The 25,009-nt window shown below is 42.9% G+C and overlaps 1 protein-coding gene across 6 annotated transcripts in view; it reads left to right on the top strand.

Annotated features, from left to right (window-relative positions):
- Positions 1-25,009, top strand: part of PTPRF (protein tyrosine phosphatase receptor type F) — a 717,473-nt gene that overhangs the window by 281,684 nt on the left and 410,780 nt on the right. For all 6 annotated transcript variants that reach the window (XM_054979543.1, XM_054979542.1, XM_054979544.1 and 3 more), the window contains one exon: positions 12,538-12,696. In XM_054979543.1, coding sequence (XP_054835518.1) covers positions 12,615-12,696 — 82 coding nt within the window. In that variant the 5' untranslated portion in view covers positions 12,538-12,614. The remainder of the gene's footprint in view (positions 1-12,537; positions 12,697-25,009) is intronic.

Below are 25,009 nucleotides of genomic sequence, written 5' to 3'. Positions count from 1 at the left end.
ATGATGTGATGTGAATACATAAGCTGAATATCATTATTAGCCATGAATACTTCAGGTCTTTGACAGGATGTGTAAAGCAGTCCCTCCATCACACATATTGACAAACTAGCACAGAATTTGTCCTTTCACAGACCGTTCCTAGCTAAGAATACAAACAGTCCTTTTTTCCTCACTCCCTGTCTAGTAATGTGCTGCTACTGTCTTCATTACTGCAGTGTTTTGTGAGTGCATCCAAATCATGAAGGTGTAGTGTTGAAACAGAAAAATGGGAATTAAACCCAATTAGACTGTATTAAGAGGCATCGGCCATTGCTTATATATGAGCAGATCATATATTATGCCAGGATCAAGGTGAGAGAGGTTGGTTTTGCGATATTTTAATGGATTGCCTTGTTGCAAATCTGCTTTCCTCTGCTAGAGGTGTGGTTTTGTACTACTGAATCTGTAGTCCCTGATGAGAATTAAACTGCTAGGCTTATTGCACTAAATATGGTATGCATTTCAATTAAGGGAGTGATATGCAGAACTCTGTTTCCTTATCACTCCATTTAAAAGGTTCTGCAGCGGGTTTTGGATTAGAGAGTGTTCCCTGCTTTTGTCGGTGTTCAGTGTTCAGTGCTGATGATGGGAGGGGCTCAGGTACTCAAGGGATGCATACTTTCTAACCCAATATAACTGTACTTGTTTAACACGGCTTCTCTCAAAGTCTTGTGCCAGTAAAAAAGTCTTGCCTGCTGGGCAATAACACCTTTCAAAAGGCAGTCTCTGCAGGAACAAATACAACCTTTGAAGAAGACCTCAGCATCACAGATACTTTTTCCTTCCCCTAATACCTTCTCCAAACAGCCTCTCATGCATTTTGTGAATCTCAAAAAAACCAGCAATTGCTACCTTTATCCTAAGCTATCAAGCAGTGCAGATCTAGTTGAGGGAGTTTCTTAGAAAGAGGAGAAAGGCGTTTTGAAAGGTATTATTGCCCAGCAGGCAAGAGTATTGTAGGTATGTCTGCTAAGAATTGTGATACAGTTAGTGTTTATTCCAGTGTTTCTGGTCTCCATTAACGTTACATCAGGTCTGATTTCTTCCTACCCCAAACTATATTTTTTCTTGCCAGTATTTCTTATCAGTTTTCCCAGTGATGATAGTGTTGGGGTTCAAGAAGTTTCCTTGAGAGATTATTCTACCTAATTTGCCTGGGCAGTTGCTGAGATCTTGTCTCTTCATTTTCTGTTCTTTTCATTGCACTTTTTCATATGTCTGTGACAAAGAGTTGCATGTCAGGCAATAGCAGGAAGGAAGGAAGGTGGTTGCCATTAGGCTGGCCTTAGCCCTTAGGCCTAGTTCACACATGCAGGGGGATGACAAGGCAGAAACTGGAGGTAATAAAATGGACTGTACAACTTCAGACTGTACAGGATCATAGAAAATCAGTTTGGAATGATCCCTTTTGATAAAAACTCCATACAAATACAAAGCAATCAAGCAAAGAGGGCATTGTAAAACCTTTCAATCTGATATGATAGTTTTCTAATTGTATGGAACTTTTTTGATGCAAAGGAATATTCATAGCGAAAATCCAACTGCAGTCTGAAGTGGTGAGTTCTTTGTTCCACCTGAGAGTTCTGCCACATTGCTACCACCTCATTCTTCTCCTTGTGTGAACCAAGTCTCTGTAGTGAGTGATGGAATGGAAGCATGCTTCTCTACAGTATGCTCTCTACAGTATAGCTAGCAGCAACAAAACATGGTCTAGTTGGAGATGTTGAATCTGTGACTGTCTTCCAGTTGAATGTGGATTTGGTACAGACGGCATGATTGCTGTATTAACAACAGGAATATTGAATCTGCAAAATGGTTACACGTAAAAATAAAATTTTCATTATCCCTACTTAATCCCCCCCTCAAGTACTGCTAAATGTAATTGGGCTGTTTACAGGGGGTCCCAATGACTTGTCTACCATCTAATGTGTGTGTATTATCAAAAGATTTTAAATCAGATTGTTGCATATCCTTTTCTTTTTTGTGTGTAGCCCACAGGCCAATGTGTACGCTGGAAGAGGCAGCTGAGTATTACTACATTATATTGGTCAGAGTAGTCACGTGTTTTAAATTTTATCATGTGGTCCAGTTGTATACTTTCCTTAGATAGATTTTAATTACATGTGTAGTGCCCAAAAAGGCTGCTAACTTTCTTTCATGGATGTTATTGGCACCTTCCTAAAGATCTTTAGTGAATGAAGTTTGTCCCTCTTGCTAGCTGATAAAAGGCTAAGAGTTGGATTTGGCTCCTCTTCCAATGAGGCAGTGTAGTTCATTGTTAAACCTTGCTCAAGTTTTAGATCTTCCCCCAGTGATTGATATGCAGACCTGAAAGTGCTAAGGAAGGTTCAGTCTTTTTTTCTCCCTCAAAGAGCAAATCTGTGTATAGATTCATCTGTGTAGAATAACATTATCTTCCATGCTGTATTGGGCAGAAGTTGCCTTTTCCGCCAACACAGATCCTAAAATAGGTTTCATAACTCATTTCTCAATGGAAAAAGGATGGTTTTTGTCTCAGTGAGAAGCAGCCAGATCCACCAGCAATCTAATGTACCTTGTCCTCATTTTGATTTTCAAATTGATACATTAATAAGTTTGTTTTTCGTTCATGCAAGTCCCTTGTCTCCCTCCTCCTTCCCAGTTCTCTGTTCTACTTCTCATTTAGCTCTTCTTTCTGCTACTCAGAGATGGTGACCCATTTCTTAGACACTTAAGGAGAGATTTCGGTCTTCATTTTGGAGATGCTCATGAGGGATAGCTGCTGTTCTGAGAGGAGGAGTCTTGTTCACACACCACAGCCCCCTTCATACCTGAATTTCCTGCACATCTCTTATTTCCATTGTTAATTAAATTGTTAGTGAGTTTGCAGAGGAATCAGTTGATGTATTCCCATTTCAGACCTGCTCTTCCACTTTAACAATAGCAAGATTTGAGTCTAGTGGCACCTTAGAAACCAAGATTTTCAGGCTGTAAGTTTTCAAGAGTGAGAGCTCTGTTCTTTAGATACAAGGAGCAGTGGAGATACCTGAGTCTATCAGCACAATCCTAGCAAATTTATTCCAGTCTAAACTCATTCATTTCAGTGGGCTGAGACTGAAGCAATTCTACTTAGGATTTCTCTGTATATTTCTAGGGATCTGTACTCCTCCCAGTATATGAAGGGAACTTAGGCTCTCAAAAGCTTATACGCTTAAAATCTTCTTGATCTCTAAGGTGTCACTGGACTCAAATCCTGCTGTTCTACTTAGGGTTGCCAGCTCCCTATACTCTTCCGCTGGGAGGGGGAGGGACCTGGCACTTACCTCGTGCCGGTACGTGGATGTCTTTCATGCCTGCGCTCCAGCACCTGCACAATGACGTCACTCCTGGAAGTGATGTCATTGCACCAGCTGTGGGAGCACTCCCACCCTCTGTGCAGGGCTGATTCTGCTTATTTGGGGCCCAAATCAGCCCCAAACGAAGTAAGGGAGCACCTCCACAGCCGGCACAATGATGTCACTTCTAGGCGCATTCCTGGGGTGCCTGCTGATGGTGGGCAACCTTCAGGAGCTTGCCACCTCCCGCCAATTGTGAGAAGTGAGATCGGATGCAGAGGTTCAAACAAGAAGATATTTTAGCATATGGTACAATGAATACAGCATACACAAATGGCAGCATTTGCTGATGTTTTTAATTTTTATTTTTATGTATTGTTTTTTTCATCATGGGAGAAAATAGTGCAAATAATAATTACCTCTCAGTTAAAAAAAAATAAAATCATGGTTCCCTGCCCTTAATGGTTTACATTTGTAACTAGGAACTAAATATTTTGTAAATAGGACAACAAAAAATAACAAAGAGGAAGAGCCTCCTCTAATATCTTTGGTATAGTAGATTGAGAAGTATGTTGTGGTGATGAGACAGTCAAACATACATACAGGACTGATACAGGACTGATGAGATCTGGGCTGAACATTACCTCTCATCTCAGCTAAGAAGCTTCCTGGGATGACCTTAGATCCATCACTATTTCACAGCCTATCCTACCTCACCGGCCTGCTGTGAACTTAAAATGGAAGAGGGGAGAACCATCCTCAGCTCCTTGGTGGAAGGGTGAGACAAAAACATGACAAAATAGAGAGATTGATGCGTACAAACCAGGTTTATATGACATTTTCCACTGGTCTCCTACACTGTTAAGATATCAGGTGAATGATACATATTGCATGACTCTGCCGACTGTGATTTCATATAGAATTCAAACAAGGAATTTCAAGTGTTACATTTTACCAAGTTTCTGAGATAGAATTATGTAGATATAACATCAAAGGAAGAGAAACTGTTGCTGTTATTTCATTTTAGATGGCCTTTGTAATCCCTTCAGCGTGGCCTGGGATCTGTATGCTTCATTGATAAACAGCACTCATATGTTGAAGGATCAGAGAAAGACTTATTCCCATTAGCTGTTGTTTTTAATTTATATACTTTATTAATTTACTTCATTTATACCCTGTCTTTCTCTCCAGTGGGAACCCAGAGTGGCTTACGTTAGTCTCCCCTCCGTTTAATCCTCCCATCAACTCTGTGAGTTAGGTTAGTCTGAGAGTGTGTGACTGGCCCAAAGTCACCCAGCAAGCTTCTATGGCAGAGTGGGGGGATTTGAACGTGGCTCTCCCAGATCCTATTTCAATGCTGTAAGCACTACACTGTGCTGGCTAACAACTTACCACCCTTCCATACACTTCACACTTTTGTTTTAGTGTTTTTGATTGTTTGCTGCCTTCGAGGCCCTAAGTAGGGTGGAAAGGCAGCATAAAAATGTTTAAAATGGTAGGCATTTACTTTTGACCTGAATTACATAAACAGGGAAGTATTTTTGTGTATCCAGATTTAAAACAGAGTGACAATTACTTAAAGGTGTCAGCATCGAAAATTATTCCATTTTAGAGAGATTTAAATATTGTCTGGGGACAACCTTAGCTTATACACAATAACAATACTTGAGAGAGGGAGGGAGGGAGGGAGGGAATCCACCTTTTGACTCCTGGGCGCTTGCTAATCTTTGAGAGCAGGCAAGGTAAGAATGTCATTTAAGGTACTGGCTTTTCTTAACCAAGATGGGTGATTTATTAGGCTATTAGCATTGAAACATTTTAATTGATTCATAACACCTGGCTTTTAATTGATCTGCTAAATTTAAATAAATTTGCAAATTACCAAAACTACGTTTGCAGAAGTACCTTTAAAAGATATTGAACACAGGGAGGAGGGAGAAGAAACACCATGTAAAAGAGGAGTTGCTATGTGGAAGGGAACTGGGCAAGATTAAGCATGAAAAGCTGGTAAGAGCTAAGATACAAGAGATGAATTATACGAGGAGGAGCACGTGAAGGGAGTTGCAGTGTTAGCTGGGCAGCTGAGTTTTAAAAGAGATCGAAGGCTTTGTCAATTTCCCCTCTCTACAGAGCTAGGGAGATGCTGCTTAGATGGTTTATTTCTTCTTCCGCTCTTAGAAGGGGAGGTGAATCTGACAGAGGCTTCTAGAGGCAAAGAGGAAATTAACAAACCCTCTGACCAGATCTCCCTAGCTCTTTAAAGGGAAATTGCCAAACGCCTTCCAATCACTTTTAAAACTCAACTTCCCGGCTAACATTGCAACTCCCTTCACGTGCTCCTCCTTGTGTAATTCGTCTCTTGTAGCTTGGCTCTAACCCTGGGGTTTCAACTGAGGACTGTTTGGTTTTGTTGCCTGAAGTAAAATTAGGGTTACTAGGCATGACCTTGCAACAAGGGGGAGACTGGGGGGAGAATGCGACCATTGGCAACGGTGTAACATCACTTCTAAGAAAACCTTGAAGTGACAGTATGCCCTTTTAGGAATTTCTGGAAACTCTTTTGTTATACCATAGAGTTTCTGGCGATTCCAAGAAAAGTGTGACATTCCTTTTGGGCTTTCCCCAGAAGTGACATCACACTGTTGGCTTGATAGCCATTTTTTCGCTGGTGGTGGAAAATGAGATTTAGGGGTGAAGGATCTCTCACTTCCACTGGTGGGGGGCTGGCAACCCTGAATAGAATACATTGAAGAGCAAATGTGCTAGCTTTGGACAATGTTGCAGAAAAGATGTATTGTCGGAGGCTTTCACGGCCGGAGAACGATGGTTGTTGTGGGTTTTCCGGGCTGTATTGCCGTGGTCTTGGCATTGTAGTTCCTGACATTTCGCCAGCAGCTGTGGCTGGCATCTTCAGAGGTGTAGCACCAAAAGGCAGAGATCTCTCAGTGACTGAGAGATCTCTGTCTTTTGGTGCTACACCTCTGAAGATGCCAGCCACAGCTGCTGGTGAAACGTCAGGAACTACAATGCCAGGACCACGGCAATACAGCCCGGGAAACCCACAACAACCATTGCAGAAAAGACTTTAAGTTTTTAAAAATCAGTTCTAACTAGACATGGGCACAAACCAAAATAAATCCAAACCACGTGATTCGTGGTTCATAGCTGTCGGCCCCCCCTGCGTTCACCTCACTGGATTAGCACTCTGCCGTGTCTTCTGCTGCCCCACCTAGGGTAGGGTGGCCTCCCTCTGCCTCAGAGTTGGGGTAGGGGAGGATGTTGCACCACCTTATTCCTCCTCCTACCCAGCTGGACGTGCTTCTCCTCATCCCAGGCCACACCAACTACACTCATCCCCGGCGTCATGGGGAAGTCTCCCTTTATACCCCTCCCAATCTCCCCTTTCTTCACCCCTCCACCCGCATTTGTCCCTCTGCATGCCTGTCTCTTCCCTCCTGCAATCCCCCTCTCATGCTGCCCGCTTCCTATCTCCACTCCCTGCCCTGATAGGCCCCGAAAGCTCTGCATCCCTTTATACCCCTCCCAATCTCCCCTTTCTCCACCCCTCCACCTGCATTTGTCCCTCTGCATACCTGTCTCTTCCCTCCCCCAATCCCCCTCTCACACTGCCCGCTTCCTATCTCCACTCCCTGCCCCAATAGGCCCTGAAGGCTCTGCATCCTGCCTCTCACTACCTCCTGGCCCCTCCTTCAGCATCAAGCCTGCCCCCAGCCTCAGCATCAGCCCCCCCCGTGCCCTTCGCCTACACGGCGAGTGCTCCTGCTGCTGCGGGCGGGCCAGTCCCAGCCTCCCAGCATGGCCACCCAGGGTCGGCCGGCTCGCCAGGTCTCCCGGGCCCGGACCACATCCATCCTGCTGCTGCCCGGCCTTCCCCACCATCCCAGCCTCCCTGGCTTGCTTCACCGGTGGCATCTGCAGCGCAGCCTCTTCCTGCACCTCCTCAGGTGATCGGAGGCCCAGGGTCTCCGGCGGCATCTTTGGCGGTGAGCCGGTCATCCCTGCCGCCAGCTCCTCCACGAGCCCAGGTAAGGAGGGCTTCGACGGGGTGGGCCATGGCACTGACCAGGCCGGTGGGGACGGTCCCGCCGTACAATAGTGTTCCATGAACCACAAACTTCCTACCTTTTCCCAGTTCATGGTTCGTTAGGCTGTCATTTCACGGTTCCGGTGTGGGGTCTGTGAAACTGACAGCCTCTTTCTCCTGCTGCCAGAGCGGCGGGAAAAGAGGCTGTCAGTTTCACAGACTGTGCACCGGTTCTGGTGCAGGGTCTGTGAAATGACAGCCTCTTTGTCCTGCTGCTGGAACAGTGCGGGGTCTGTAAAACTGACAGCCTGGGCAGCAGGAAAAGAGGCTGCCAGTTTCACAGCCCCCACGCGGGTTCCAGCACGGGGTCTGTGAAATGACAGCCCTTTTCTCCTGCTGCCAGAGCACAGGGTCTGTGAAACTGTTCCAGTGCTGGGTCAGCGCGGGAACTGTGTAACTGATAGCCTGAGCAGCGGAAAAGAGGCCATCAGTTTCTCAGACCCCGCGCCAGTTTTAGCTTATCGGCTGAACCCAGCTCGGGGTCTGTGAAACTGACAGCTCCTTTCTCCTGCGCAGGGGCTGTCAGTTTCACAGACTCTGTGCTGGGTTCAGCCAATGGGCTGAAACTGGTGCAGGGTCTGTGAAACTCCAAACCGGCCACATCATGGCTGCAAAAATTCGTTTGTTCCGTAAACATGCGTTCCCATGGAACACATTTCGGTGCAAATGAACCAGCCATTCCGTATGGAATTTTGTTCCGTGGTTCGTTTTGTGCCCATCTCTAGTTCTAACACATGAAATGGAGAGCCAGTTTGGCAGTTTGCCTTTTGATCTCAACCTTACCAATTAATTGAGGAAGAGGGCAGATTTTAATCTGCTGTTAAAGCTTTAGTTGATTGATCTGCCAATTAAATTGATTAAAGGTTACAGTCCTAGAGATTACAGGGAGGACAATAAATGATGAGTGTGAGAGCAGGACTATAAAATGTCATTTATGTAACTTGAAGCTCATAAGTTTGTTTTGGTAGACTTTACAGCTATCTCGATCTGAAAAAAAAGTCATAAATCTGTGCAGGCCAAAATTAGATTTGAATTATTTTACAAAGAATGACTGTGAATCTGAGGGAAGCTCAGTTCTCCTGGTAAGGATTTTGTATTTCACATGTAATGGCTTAATTTACATATAAAGGCACACCATAGTTTGGGTGTTCATCCCCAAAGTTTGTGCATGCCATTTTCTCTTTAATGTTTTATTTGTATTAAAAGATTTAGACTTTAGAGCCTAAGAAGTAAAAGTCACAGAGCAGTTAGTAAAGTTGTTTCTGTATGACCAACTTCAGGAGGCGGGGGGCCCAACCAGGGATAAATTAAATACTAGATTCAAATGGGTAGCTGAGTTGGTCTGTAGTAGAAGAGCAATATTTGGGTCCAGTAGCACCTTCAAAACCAAAGAAAGTCTGTGTATTATACCTAAGGGACATAGAATTAAAAATCCACTACAAATCTAGTTGGTCTTCAAAGCACTACTGGACCCAAATCTTGCTCTTATGCTACAGATCAACACAGCTTCAGCACAAAATACCTTCATGAAAGGCAGCTCATGCAGCTGCCTGGAGTGGATATCCATCAGCCTAAAAAAAAAAAAAAAAAACTTGCACAGGTATAGACTGATACTACTTTTCTTACCAAATGCAAAAGACTGGATATTAAACCTAAGGGACTGAGAATTAAAACCCCACTACAATTTAGTTGGTCTTTAAGGTACTACTAGACCCAAACCTTGCTAATTAAATATTAGAATCTCCCTTTTAGGAGATATTATAAAGAAAGGGTTTATCAAGCTATTAGTTGTTTAGTGGTTATTGTTTAAAATTCTTTCCCCAGAGTCAGTCTGGTCTGCAGCAGGCGAGAGAAAGCCTACATTATTACTGAGGGAACAGCTAATTTCTTTGTATGCCCAAACGAGAGATATAAAGTATCGAGAGCAGTAGCAGGAGGATAAGCCATTGAAGAGGATATGGTAAAGAAGTCCAGCACTTCTTTAAGTTAACATTTTGGACTTGCTGAGTGTTACTGGACACCATTTATTATAATCTGCCTTTGCTGAAAGTGTACTTTCTGAAGGGCACTGCTGATCTTGTTTCTACAAATGTTTCTATGTTGATAGCTGTTATGAGTCATTTATACCAGTGGTTGTAAAGTTGTTGGGGTGATGATAAATGTCTGTTAACGTGAAAACTGTGATACCTTGAATGTTTTCTTTTTGAAGCAATTTCATTATTGTTTCACAAGCCCCAAAGGCTTGTCATTTGTTGAACTGAATTGTCCCCAGCTCTCCTACTGGGAAAGATAAATCTGGAGACTGATCTGTGTAGTTAGGGTTCTGGTGGGTTACACTTGCACTCTGTCCTCCCCTTGTACTTTCATGCACTTTATCATTCTTAGCTATTTGCTTTTATATCCAAATAAGGCAAACAATGATCTGCATGCACGAACCATAATTTGAGTGGAAACGATGTTTTACAGAAACCATAATTTGCCAAGTTCACTTTGGATCCAATGGAAGACTATGAGGCTGGATCTTATAAACCTCTGTCACAAGTGCCATTACCACTCTTGCCCATTTTCTCTTTGACCAGAAGGTGCCAAAAATCCCTGAAAAGCCAATGCTGGAGGAAAGCCACTCCCCCCATCTTGTTTTAACCTTAGAAGGAGGGAGGTGGGGACAATTTACCTGATTCTTCTTTCTCACTGCGGCATTTTGTCCACAAAGATCCAGTGAACTCCATCATTAGATTTTCAGGGGTCTAAGATGGCTCCTGGAAGAAAGGAAAGGCAAGAAACAGAATTTGTAGGATCCACCCAATGGCTTGCTGGGGGAAGAGGGAGGTATATACAGAAGGGAACCTGCAATGCAAACCTGCAGCACGCTCCTGATTTCCACTCTACAGTTTAGAGTATTAGGAATGTTATATCCAAACTGATCCAGTATCTCTGAACTGGGTGTTATTGAAGATCAAGTTTTGTAGTATTTAGTTACTATAGTGTGGAGAAAAAGATTGCCTTGGGGATGTTTTATTTATGCATTTACATGAACCAGAGCTCTCAGTAAGCTTCTCCTCTTAAGCAAGTGGATCGATCTGCCTACAGGGCCATCTGTATGCACATGGAAAAATACATTTAGACATTTGTCCCATATCCCTTTTTCCTATATAGAAATGAAGAGAGAGCATTTTGTCTGATGAGGTCCTAACGCATGACATCTTACAAATAATTTGTTCACTTGATAGGGGTGTAGCAGAGCAAAGACACACAGGAATGTGGTTCCAGGACATTTTTCAGACCTGGAGCAATGATATCTTGAACAAGAACTCCTGGCACATAGAGGTGCTTAAAAGCATCTGGTCCGCTCATCAACTGAAGAGTAACTCCATCCTGGGATTTGCAAGAGTTGTGGTTTTAGGAGGTAGCAGTGTCACAGAATTTAAACACACACACAGCTAGACCTAGCCTAGGAACTGCCTTCCTTATGACACATATTTTACACATGAAAAGGTGAAACTTACAGCCAGTATTTTCTGCCTTAAAAAAAAAGAGACTCCTGAAAGAACCCTGCAAATTTTCATTGATCAAAACAAATCCAAATGCCCCATTTTTTTCTTTCGTGCGTTCTTCTGTCTAGACTCTGCCCTCCCCACCCATCTAGCTGTTTAATTCCTTCCAGGTAAGAAAAGTTGGATTTTTAAGATGTACTTTTTTAAAACACACACACACACAAACAAAATACCACTTTTAAACATTTGGGCTTAGTGATGTTGAAAATGCTTCACCACAATGGCTTGCTTTGGGGTAAAAACAGTGACTAAGGTATGATGTGCCTTGAACAATTTCAAACACACAACATAGATATTTATATTCTTTGTAATGGCATTTATATCTTTGATTACTTTAAAAGAAGATTAGTCAAATTCATGTATCGTCTATCATGTACTCATCACCATGATGGTCATTTATGGTCAAATGCATGATACCTCCGGAGAAGAGGGGAGCCAAGAAAGCAGTCTTTGTATGCTGCCTGTGAGCTTCCTAGAGGCATCTGGTTGACCACTATGTGAAACAGAATGCTGTATTAGATAGACCATTAGTCTTATCCAGTAGAGGTTTTCATGTAAAATAGATTTTTGCAGTCCTTATAACTGCCCTGTAAGATAGATCAGTACCCATGTATCGTAAAAGTGGTTTGCCTTATGACATCTAACAAGTTTGTCTGATTCAGTCTTATGACTTTTCTGAGCAGACTCGTTAGCAATTGTGGTGAAGCAGCATGTAGTCTTAATTCCACTTCCCAGAGCGAGCAAATTTGAATGGTATTTGTATTTCATATTGGTGTTTAACTTCTGAAGTGAGAATTATTGAACTACCCAGAGGCACATGGTTGGTGCTCCATCAGGGACATTCCTTAATCTTGGGTTAAGCTAGGGAACCCCAACATTTTTGAGCCTATGGATACCTTTGAAGTTCTGAGACAGGGTGGTGATCACAACCACCCTGCTGTGGGAGGCGGGGCCAACAAAATGCTAGGGAGCAAGGTTATATACAAATCTAACAGTAACTCTTCAACATTTCAGGCAGAAACTCTGTTTAACAGGCTACCTTTAAAATGAACATAACACTTAAATTTTGTTTTGCATACACACATGCAGCTGCTGCCAAAGCAACATTTTTAAAACCCTGCACAACCAATCAGATCTACAGTGGCCAGTCAGAAGCAGTGCTGTACAAAAACTCAATCTGACCTCACCCCCTTTTTAAAATCACTTGGCAGACTCCAGAAAAAGTGTCAGTGGGCATCATGGTACCCATGGGCACCACTCTGGAGACTCTTGTTAATCACTCATTTCAGGGAACATCCTGTTTTTTTGTTGTGCAGTTTTACCGGGGGCATGAGTTGGGGGTGAGAGGGTGGTTACCAACCAAAGTCTCTCCCCTCTGTGGAAAAGAAAAATGTGAAGTAAACTAATGGGCTTCTTTAGTGTGAGTAGCACAGTGTCAAATACCTAAACAACCTAGCTGTCAATTTGCATTTGTTTCGATTTGCCTGAGATCTGATGCATTTTACATTTTCCCATTGTTTTTCAGGTTTAAATCTGTATATGTGACTCTGGATGTATTGACTGCTTGCCTTGGAGTAAAGGTGACTTACTCGTCTTTGGAATATGGTGCCTACTTTCAGCATCCCAGTATTTGTTGTGCCAACAGTAATTCTCTGCTGTTTGATGTCACCAACAAAGGCAGATAGTAAGTAATACTCAAAAGAAATGTTTTATGGCTAAGAAAATATCAGCAGACTTTCTCAATCAGATGTTAAATCTCACTGACCTAAAGAATGTACAGTTGAAACACTGGGTAGGAAGGATTGTAAGTTGCGCAGTGTTTGTTTCCAGCATTTGATGCTGACAAACAAATCACAAAATGATGGGGAGGATATTGAATCCTTTCATTGTTTTTCTATTTTAGGTTTAGGTCATCTTGGATAAGAGGGAGAACAGTGCTTGATATCTGAGATCCCTGTTTTGCTCTCTGGCTCTAGAAGCATATGTGCTACTTTTTTTTTTTACATTTTGTTCCTTGAACCCTGTAGTATTGGCTGAAATATTAAACATATTTTCCATGTTTACCTATGAGTTTATATAGAGCCTTTTAACTACCTTATTTATTAGCTTAATTGGCCAAATAATTTTAGTCCCTATCTACATGAAAAGTGCTCTTGCTCCTTTCTGCATCAGTTTTTGTGGATATGTTGGTGTATACACACAGGCCTTGACAAATTTTCTTTGGACCTAGGAGCCAGTCCAAAAATTAGGGACTGCAGACTCATCCATACCAAATACGTTTTTTCCTCTTTCATATGTTGCCTAAAAGTTGTGAATAGGGTTGACAGCTGGCCTGGAGAAAAATGTCCTGTCCCTTTAACAGAGGATTAATGGGACATTACGTATCGAGTGATGGTATTCACCTCCATGCCATTGAAAGCTTTAACAGTCCATTTTAGGGTTGCCAGGCCCCCTCAATCTCCCAGCGGGAGATTGGGGCCTGGCTCTTACCTGGGGGGGGTGATGATGTCACTTCTGTGACGGAACGCTCCTGCACTTCGCAGCAGCCCAAAACGGGCCCAATCCGTGCCAAAACGGGGCCTGTTTTGGCGCAGTTTGGGCCCGTTTTGATGCGGATCAGGCCCGTTTTGAACTCCTGTGGAGAGCAGGAGCGTTCCTGCGCTCCGCAGGGGCCCACAATGGGCCCGATCCGTGCCAAAACGGGCCCGATCCGTGCCCTTTTTGGCACGGATTGAGCCCATTTTGACATGGATTGGGTCCGTTGTGGGCCCCTGCGGAGCGCAGGAATGCTCCCACGCTCCACAGGGGCCCCGATCCGTGCCAAAACAGGCCTGATCCTGGCGGCTGCTGTGCGCGGGGGCGCACATTACAGCAGGGGGGCACGCATGGAAGGTGCGCACCCCCCTGCTGGCCAGGTAAGTAGGGGCGGGGGTCGGAGGGGAATGCTCCTGTGCTCCACAGGGGCCCCGATCCAGGCCAAAACAGGCCTGATCCTGGCAGCTGCTGTGCACGGGGGCGCACATTACAGCAGGGGGGCGCGCATGGAAGGTGCACGTCCCCCCGCTGGCTAGGTAAGTAGGGCTGGGGGTCGAAGGGTGGGGCAGGGGATCCCCCACCCCCACTGGGGGTCTGGCAGCCCTAGTCCATTTCCATACATTAAACCTCTTTTAAAGGGACAGAATGTTTTTCTCCACACCAGTTAGCAACTCCAAATTCAGTAAGTCAGCCCTATTCTAAGAGGTAGGAAGATCAGTTAGTTGTGAAGAGCAGGGCCTTCACTACAGTTGGCCTAAGGCTCTGGAATGGCTTCCTGAAAAAGGTTCTGAGTTGCTTCTTCCTCATCTTCTTTCAGATGGAGTACAAAATGTTTTTGTGCATCTGAGGACGTTTTCCTGAAGAGGCACAGCCCAGGAGGGGTGGTGGGAAATAGATTTCAAACAGGAGCCCCTCCTTCAATGAAAAGTCTCTTACCTTTGTCTTCCCTTCCAGCACAACCCCCTACCAGCCTTCAATTTTCCCTCAGCTATAGCAGGAGAGAGCAGAAGTTCCCACAAAGGCAAAAGTTGTCCTTCTATATGGTGGTGGTGGTGCTACTAAGCAGGCTAGGAAAGAGAGCAGAGATTGAGCTCTGTTTGCAGCAGAGCTTGCAACATAGTGACAAATTAGCTCTGTGATAATTTTTTAAACTTTATAAGAGGCTGAGCACCACTAGAGCTCCAGGTGCCACAAGCAAACTTCAGGTTACAGTGGCGACCTGTCAAGAACTGTCAAGGCCTGTATATTTACATACACATTTAAGATATTTATCTGTATATATACATCAGAGACTGATCAGGTTTGATATTAGAAAAAATAAATAAATTTCCTTTGTGAGGTGGGATGAGCATGTATTCAAGATGTAGTGTTCAAATGATTTCTGTAAGACACTTTCCTATTTTGTTTTATTTTCTACTGCTTTTCTTGTTAATCAACATGATCTGTGTTTTTCTTGAATGATTGCTATACATTGCACTAATGTGTTTAGATAATTGGTCATAAGATCATATAAGCAAAACAGCAGTTGTGGTTTGAATTTCTTTGCCAATGCAGCACCTATCAATAAGGACTTCCTATGCACAAGCTGCTGTTTTTTCTTGCTATGTTTATAAATAGGGCTGAGGTGAAATGATGGGATGCTGCTTGTGAAAACTCCCCCCTCCCATCCAACAAAAGCTGCTCCCCTTTCACAAAGGAATAGGCTCTGATCAGAGTAGCAGTATTTGCCCATTCAGAATGAGGTTTATTTTGGTTAGCAAGCATTGCACTCATTCTGAACTGGCTTTATGATATCACATAACCTAATCTGGATGTTTGGAATTGAACCTTGGTTGGCTGGGATCATTGGAACCAAAACATTTAGGGATTTAAAGGCCAACTCTGGAACTTTCTACTGGATCCAGAAACTAATAGGGAGCCAGTAAAGTTGGTATAGCGCTGGCTGTCTGGAATGGGTGGGTCTCACAGTCAGTAATTTTTGCTTTTGCATTTTGTACTAGCTGCATTTTCTAATGCAGGCCAGTGTCTCAATAATAATAACGATGATGATGATGGTTTATATACCGCCCTTCAGGACAACTTAATGTCCACTCAAAGCGGTTTAAAACTGTGTTATTATTATCTTCACAACAATCATCCTGTGAGGTGGGTGGGGCTGAGAGAGCTCTATAAGAGCTGTGAATGACCCAAGGTCACCCAGCTGGCTTCAAGCGGAGGAATGGGGAATCAAACCCAGCTCTTCAGATGAGAGTCCTGCCATCTATTATATTTTTCTCCCATTCTTCTTCTAAAGAATTCATGGTGACATATATAATTCCCCCTACCTCCATTTTCTCTACAACAACACTTTTTGTAGGCTAGGTTGAGAATGACTAGGCTAAGGTTATCCAATGAGCTCTATGGCTGAGAGGGGATTTGAAAGGGTTCTTCAGTCCTGATCCAGCATTCTAACCACTACTCTACACTAGAATGATATTAGCTCTCCAGGATTACCTGATTCTCAGGAGCCAAAAGAATTCCAGTCAGTGTTCGTATGTTGCCGATGGTAGTAATACTTACTGCAGGCCAAAATCTTGAGAGGGTAGTACATTGATCGGGGTGTGGGAGCTCATTTTTGGCCTTCAGGGCAACAACTGTAAATACCTGATGCTGATCTCACTTCTCTATTTAAAGGGCTTTGAAGCACAATCTTTCCATCTTTTCATAAAGGTTTGGGGGGGAAAGTACTCTTAAGAAGATGTTGTCCTCTTAGGCCATAAAGACCTTTAGAATTAGAATTGAATCCAGAGACTGCAGCCAGTGCAGTTACTGTACAATTAGTTGAAAACTCTTTTGCATTTCTGTACCTGTTAGATGATCTGTGGTGCTGTGTACCAGCTGCAGTTTTGGGACACGGAAAGCCCTTCTTAGTATGCATAATAGTCAGATATTAAGATTACAACAGTATGACTCCCTGTTCAAGGAGAATCAAGACCCTCTTCTAACATTATCACATATGGATTTGTTTGAGCCTGTTGTTGGCCCATATCCACCAGTGATTTCCAGTGCGGTAGCTGCACGTGCCAAGGTGCCTGCCAATGTGTTTCCTGATGCCTGTGTCCTCCTCCCCCAAAGTATCTCTCCTGCAAAGCAAATAGCCGAATCTCACTTTCCTTCACATCACTGGAGATAATTCAGAAGAGTACCCACTCAGAAACAGCATCATAGGAGGGCATGTGGCCTGGAATATCCCCAGTCTTTTGCAATTAGTCCCTGCCTCCATAGTAGCCATTTTGTGGCTGGCTACACCCATTTTATTATTGTGCAGTATTGTCAAATTATTGTTTCCTGATGGGTAGGGTGGATTTTTGCAGAGTTGCATATTAGATGACTTTTTACCATTCCAGACCACCCAGGTTAAATTAAAAGGTTCTTTGCATGTGATGTTTGGTTTGGCCTTGAAATGCAACTCAGAATTCCAATTTTTCCCTTTATCCATCCTCAGTGGTACTCTTGATAACAAGGTGATACTGTTCAGAGCAAATTGATCTAAATCACTGCATTAGGGGGCAGAATGGAAGTGCATCAGCTGCAACTAACTGCGCTGCTGAATGTTGGCAATTTCATTTTTTCTAGCTAGCTGTGTGGCAGGCAGGAATCAGAGCAATCAAATGCCCAGTTATATGGGGCATTTGGATGCTATGTGGAGATGGAATTGTGTGTTTTACCGAAAAGACAAATCCACTGAAACACCATGCAGTTATAGCTGTCTGTTTTCTGAAGAAGCAATATGCTAGTGAAATAAAAATACAAAACATTTACTCCCAAAGGGGAATCTAGAGAGGAGCTGACTTAGAACTCCTGTTCTTTATACTTAATCTTTGCACTGTTGATGAGAAGACATCATCTGTATAAACACAACTCTCTCTCTCTCTCTCTCACACACACACACACATGAGACACAGAAGCCCTCTCCCTGCTTCTCTGAAATCACCAAAAAGTACTATTGAAGTGTCAAACCCAATTAATATCTGCTAAGTGCTTCCCCCCCCCCCTCTGCTTTAACATCGTAGTAGAGAGTAGAGCTATAATTGACCTAGGTCCCTGGGCTTGGTGAGAGAATTGTGTTTAGAAATGGAGTATAATTGATAATACAGCAGGTTGGTACATGGATCAGCTGTGCTGCGGGTGTATCTGACTCTCAGAGCCACGGATCTCCCACTCTCAAAATCTGATCTGTTGCTGCAGCAGATTTAGTGCTACTGCTGCTGCTCAAACTTCTTGACGATTAGGCAGCTATGCATATAGTGAAACATCACAGGGTAAGATAAAACAGATTGTGGGATTGCTGTTTAGTGGTGCTGGCATTCTATAGACTCTCCTAGGGCTAAATTTACAAGATCCTGACAAAATAGTAGTTGTGAAAATCAGCATGTGACTAAAATATTTCAGTTTAGGGTGGCGCTAGTGGATTATCTTGCTTCAAAAAGTACTAGGATAAGCCAAGCATATGTCTTGTTTAGTTTTCATAAATATTGCTAGTGAAACAGTGAACGAGGCCTGTGCTGGTGCATGTCTGTTTAAGACTATTTTTAATTTGCTAATGCTAATTTGACAGAATTCGTCCAAATTTTCCTCTGCAGAGTACAGGGGAAACGATTAAATTTCCTCTGATCTGACTGTTTCTGTCAAGGTGACCCTAATTCCATTACAGTATTTTGGAACTGATTCAGGATGATTGTTCTACACTTTCTCTCCCAGCTTTTTCATGTTTGTCTTTTATGCGCCCTCTCTGCTTCCCCTTCTGTCAGCTCTTGACTGTGCAGGAGAAAATGGCTTTGCAGATTTCATTTAATGTTCATTTCAATTGTCAAGGAAAAGATGCGCTTTTGAGGCTTCTGGAATATATTGCTTAGAAAAAAACAAAACACTGCAAATCTTTTTCTGGAAACCAGGAAATGAAAATCAGTTCTCTCAGCAGAGGCTATCAGGATTGTTGTCCTTTTCTCTTTCTCCCCCTCTCCCATCCTTTTATTAGGCTTTGTATTTGAAGTTTTGGCCCTGACTTCCATTAGCTGGGATTAAACAAAAATGGCTGTTCCTGTACCAAATAGACAAAATCCAAAAGAGAATACACTCACAGGAGCATACAAATTATAAATTTATAAGTCAATTAATCAAGTGCAATTGCTACATATTACTCATAAAGAGTGACCTTATTCATTTTAGTCCATTAGAATCAGGATGAAAAAGTTCAAAAAGTTCATTAAGTGTTGTTCCCTTGTAGTTTCTTCTGTATCAAATTAAAGCAACAGTGCCCCAAACGAAATTTTTCCTTTTCCTCTTCTCCGGAAAGGTTCCCAGTATATTACGCCACGGTAGTATTCCAAATGATGGTTAATGCCCAATCTGACTGCCGGCTGTATAAGCTCAGATTTCGTTCATTTGCTTCCTCAGGGGCATTATATACCGCTGTAATACATACATATATTCATACATAACCATTGTATTATCAATACAGCAAATTAAAAAATAAACTCCTCATCATTTTACCCATACAGACCTGTTGCTTTCTTGTATTTTCTGAATTTCCCTTGGAGAGGGAGGACACCGGTGGCTGCATGTGGATTCGCGCAGCCTCCCTATTGTCCATCGGTATCTCTTATGCAAATTCTTTAGAATCCTTTAGAATCAACCATTTCATTTAAAGGGACCGTTTCTAATTCTCAAGTAAAACCCTTGTTACAACAATTGTGGATTCATTTATCAGAAAACCCTTTACAAAAAACAATTTAAAGAAAGTTCATTATTCAAGCCTGAAGGTTTAACTGTTTGTAATTCATGAATCCAAAAAGCCTCCCTCCGTAAAAGAACAGTTTGATCTGTTACCTCAAGGACCGCAACTTTAAAACATCTCTCATCGTGAGTTCTTTCCACAAAATGCTGAACTAGAGGCGCTTCCAATATTCTATTCCGGATTCGAGACATGTGTTCCAGTATACGTACTTTAAGGGGTCTAGTAGTACATCCAACATAAAATAATTTACATGGGCATTCAATTATATAAACCGTATTGTAAGTTTGACAGGTAGCAAATTGTTTCAATACCAGTTTCCTGTCTCCAATCTGTATCTCCTGCCCCTCCCAAATAAGTCTGCACACACTACAGTGACCACATTTAAAGGTACCTGACGGGAGTTTGGAATCAACTCGCGGTTTTCCCAGCTTAGCATGGACAAGCCTATCCCTTAGGCTACCTGTTCTGCGTAATCCACAGACGGGGCGCTGTTCACATCCTTCAATACCCTCAACAATGTGCCAATGCTTATTTACAATCTTGATAATCTGATTTGTCAAAGGGGTAAAGTCAAGAGCCCATTTAATTCTCTGTGTTGGTTGCTGGAGCTGTATCTCAAACAGGCGTGATCTATCAGTGGCCCTAGCACGATTTAGGGCCGCCCGAACAACCCTCCAGGGATAATTCCTATTAAGGAAATCCCTGCACATATTTTCACTGTCCCTTTCAAAATCACACAATGTCGATGAATTACGTTTGATACGCAATAATTGGCCATAGGGAATATTCCTTTTTAAGTGCTGTGGGTGAAACGACCCATATTCCAAGTATGAGTTCCGGTCAGTGCTCTTTGTATATGTCCTGATCTTAACCTTATTAGTTTGGTCCCTATAGGTGATCACATCTAAAAAATTAATTTCCTGTCCATCATAAGTCCAAGTATACTGAACATTATTATCTCTGGTATTCAGCCAATTGCAAAAGGGTTCCACTTCCTCCTTTCCCTTGAATATGAAAAATAAATCATCCAAAAATCTAGCAAAAAAATATATACACGTTCTATATGGATTAGATAAGTTCATGATATGTTGTTTTTCCCAGCGTGACATAAATGAACTTTTTGAACTTTTTCATCCTGATTCTAATGGACTAAAATGAATAAGGTCACTCTTTATGAGTAATATGTAGCAATTGCACTTGATTAATTGACTTATAAATTTATAATTTGTATGCTCCTGTGAGTGTATTCTCTTTTGGATTTTTTCCATTAGCTGGGGGCAGGTCTGGGTGACCACAAAAGTTGTTTTTTCCCCATGCCCAGCAAGTTTCAGATTATCTCAAACAGAATTTCAAAGTCTTTAAAGAAAAAAAGGCACATCACAAATGACCTTGCATGATGGAGGAACAAAACAGGAGCTTATCTAAATAGAGGTGTGAACTAACATAGGATCTGTTCAATTACCTGCACTTGACTTCTTGACATTTGGGAAGAGCCTGGCTTCCCTGGAGAAAGAGCATGGATGGGGCTGCAGTAAAAAGAGCAGTCCTGAAAAGGCATTTGTGCCACATTATCTGCTGTTTACATGGATCTATACTGTATCTGATTTTCTGTTGTTATAAAGAGTGGTTTATAGCATGCAGCACTTTCACACTTTGAGCTCCAACAAACTGAAATCCAGGAAAATGGCAAATACATTGTGATGTGGTTTGGAGGAACATCATTGCTGGCCATAGATGTTTTTAGAACCATGGAAACACTGTTTATAAATGGTTGTTGTGGGTTTTCCGGGCTGTATTGCCATGGTCTTGGCATTGTAGTTCCTGATGTTTCGCCAGCAGCTGTGGCTGGCATCTTCAGAGGTGTAGCACCAAAAGACAGAGATCTCTCAGTGTCGTTCTCCGGCCGTGAAAGCCTTCGACAATACACTGTTTATAAATACTTTGCAATAAATAATCAGTGGGCCCTTGTTGGCCTTGTTATAGTTGCTGGATCCTGCACAGAATTGTCTTGTGGTTTGGGAACTAATATAAGGATCTGTCAGTGTCTGACAAGCATAAGCTAGGCTTGAAACCTCTAGTAGTTACAAGGGTTTTTATTGGCCATTGGGTAAGATGCCTCTCCTCCCTTTAAGATTACTGAGCTGGAGTTACTTCTTGCTAATGAACTTTGCTGGTAAACCCCTGCCTAGCTGCCATTGGCTTTTGATGTTTCTTCAAAATTTCTCTGTCACTTCTGCCAGCCCCCCTCCCCTCCCCAATCAACTACATTTCAGGCTTGGTATATTTCAAAGGAGGCTTCAACTCCTTAAAGTTTATATAATGGAAATCTTGTTGGTCTTTAAAGTGCTATTGAACTTTAATTTTGCTCTTCTACTGCAGACTAAACTACCCACCTGAAACCATTTCAGGCTTGGGTGTCTGGTAAAGGCCTATAAAGGCCCCATACTCTTAACTGTCAGAATTAACTGATTTTTGCATTTTAAAAACTCATCTAGAACAGGCTGATTCTTCAATCCATGGTTGACTATATTTTCAACCAACAGCACTTCAGTCTTGTCTGGATTGAGCTTCAGTTTTGAGGTTTGCATCAGCTAGCCAAGTTGAGGCTCTGCAGGGCGTATCTTTACCTGTAGCTCTGGCCTTCTGGTCCTGAAACCCATCCATTTCACATTCTTCCCTTGTGCTTTCCAATGTTCAGTTGATGAGGACTCTACTCTGTACCTAAAACTTCCAGCAGTAATCAGTGCTGGTCAGCTGCTTTAATAAGATGGAACCTACTTAGAAGTACTTTTGAATTACAAGTAGTAAAGTGTGGTTATCAACAGTTATATGTTCCAATATCTTAATTTTCTTCCACGTAAAGGTCTGAAGCAATTATAAAAAAATCTATCTATATAAACACAAGTGTTCTGACTGACTCATCAATGCCCAGCCCAAACTCCTGGACCTAGAAACATGACATTTGGGGAGAACATCCCTTTCATGATGTAAACACCCACTAAGAAGGGATTTTAAGGAATTTTCCCCCTAAGGGGGGTAAAAAGGGGTAAAATGTGTTTTCCCAAAGGGATACAGCTTCCCTGTGTGGCTGGCAGGCTGCTCCCTGCTTGCGCCCCCACCAGCTTGGCCACTCTTCCCTGATTGGGCTAGCCTTTCAAGGTCATTTGCATATGCAGGCTGATTGGGGTTCACAATATTCCTCACCTCATCCCTCCCCCCCCCAAGACAGTTGGAACACAGAGGTCATTTGCGTATGCAGCCTGATTGGTCCTCAGCCCCCACATTCTAAACAGTATGCAGTTGCTATTAGGAGTCATTGCATGTGTCTTAAGGTAAAATGCACCTCCCAGTCTTCCCCTAAAAGTTTACTAGGGTTGCCAACTCAAAAACAACAACAACAACATACAAACCAAAAAAAATTACATACCCATAAGTATTATAACTGGATTTAAAGTAGTTAAATACCATAGCGAAGTACGGGTATCAAGTTAGTTAGTTATAAAGAAACCTCAATGCACACATAGAGGGTGAACTGGAGTCTTTGCAATCTGATTAGAGGAGCAGTCTCTGTGAGTAGGCTGCTTTAGCTGGTTCCATCCTTGACATCTCTATGTAATTTTAATATATTACAGCTTTGTTGCTAAGAATATTTTCTCTTCCAAACTCTGCTGTGCCTTGCCAGGTATGCAGCCTCTGTAGTGTAGAAACGTTTTGATTGTGAGAACATCTGTATGGCAACCTCCTGCACTGTCAGCTCATTGCAAAATCTGGACATGTGGGAAGAGGAAAAAGCAAGCATGTAGAAACTGCAGGCCTCTTTCTCCCTATAATGAAAGGACATATCTTGCTTTTAGAAACACAATTTGTTGTGAGCTCATCATTGCCCAAGTCTGCCTTTGTTGCATACAGGATTTGAGGGATCCTGTGTTGAAATTACTGCCATTTGAGGAGGGCAGATGTGCATTTATTTATATGTTTGCTTTTCTCACTGAGACTCAGGGTGGATTAAAGCATGTAAAACAGTGACTAGGTCGATTCTGCCAGGGAAAAGAAAGTCCCTTTCTACTCAACAAGTGTTGAATTCACTGTCAGAGGATGTAGTGATGGCCACAAGCACAGGTGGCTTTAAAAGGGGAACAGACAAATTCATGGAGAAGATAGGCCCGTCAGTGGCTACTAGGCCTGGTGACTAAAGCAAACCTCCACCTTCAGAGCCAGAAAGCCTCTGAATACCAGAGCTAGGGGGGGCTTGGTTTCTATACCCTGTTGTATATACCTGTTTCTATACCTCTCATTTTTAAGATCTGTAACTACTGAAGCTAAGCTTTAAGAAGATTATTATGTCTAATGCTTGTGAACTACTCTGTTCTGCAGTCAAAGTTTACCTCAGCTTTACTTTCCCCTCCTACCTATATAGCAACCCTGCCTATTTAATAAACCTGCTGTTTCCCTTTTGAACTTTGCTCAGTCTCTAGTGCCATTTCATTTGATGAAGTTGTGGACTCTTGCTTCTCCCCTACCAAATATCTGGGCTGGGTTATAAGCCATAAATACATAAACTGAAAGTGTGGTACAAAAATACCTTTAAATAAGATCGAGAGACGTACTACTATAGGCTGCCCAACCACACCAAACAACGTTGATAGTTGATAGTTTCAGCTCTCATGCAACATTGATAGTTTTAGTTCTCAAGCCCCTATTGGTTTTATTTTGAACCAAACTTGTATCCAGCAGCAACTTTTTCAGGCAGGATTAGCAGGATCTCCTTGGTTGGCTGAAGAACCAGAAAGAAGAGTGGTCATAACCTGACAATCCTTTCTTCTCCTCCTCACATGGCTTCCTTCCACCACCATATCTCTTTCAGCAATATAGAGTAGGTACATGTTTTTGGGGAGGGACCTTTGCACCAGTCTGCTCATGAGTCCTCCTTTGCTTACTTGTGTGGGATGCATTGTACTTACATCCGGAGTAGCAGAGGCTCTAGTTCAGTGTATGCCCTGAGGTGGACTAAGATTTTGAGCCAAGCAGTGTTAGTAAGTTAAGGTAATGATGTCTGTCCTCTGATGGCTGTCCTTTGGGATGCCCAAACTTTGGGGTGAGGGATCTCAGCCCCACCAGCAACAGGGAAGGGGAGGTTCTCTTTGAGGGACCCCATCCCCCGCAGCTGGGGATGTGCCAGGAGCTTCAGAGGCCTTGGCTGGAGCTCTCAAGCCCCTATTGGTTCCAGAAAGATCTGACCATTGCAGTCCAGGGGTGAAAGGAGGGGAAAGGTGCTGCAGCCCCCACCTTGCACATTCTGAGACCTGGGGAAGTCCTCTCTGGGCTCCTGGCATGACAGCATTAGGCTGGCTGGAGGAGGCTGGCTACACAGGGGCTCACATCCTCCTTCTTGGTTGTCTTTGCAAAGTGAATTTCTCTACAGTTCCCACAACCAAAATGTGTCCAGGGTGAGGACGGAGAGATATACCCCTGTGTTGCATACCCTGTCATTAAATTGCCCGAGTCTTTAAATATTTCATGTCTCTAGAGAATATCTGAATGTAACAAGATGCTTAGTCAGTTTGGTGTATGGTTAAGAGCAGCAGGTTTGATTCCCCACTCCTCCACTTGTAGCCATCTGGGTGACCTTGGGTCAGTCACAGCTCTTTTAGAGCTCTCTTAGCCCCACCCACCTCACAGGGCGATG

The sequence above is a fragment of the Eublepharis macularius genome, chromosome 5 (genome assembly GCF_028583425.1).
Source record: "Eublepharis macularius isolate TG4126 chromosome 5, MPM_Emac_v1.0, whole genome shotgun sequence".
Classification (NCBI taxonomy): Eukaryota; Metazoa; Chordata; class Lepidosauria; order Squamata; family Eublepharidae; genus Eublepharis; species Eublepharis macularius.
The sequence above is the reverse complement of the archived record's forward strand: the minus strand, read 5'-3'. Positions and strand labels throughout refer to the sequence as shown.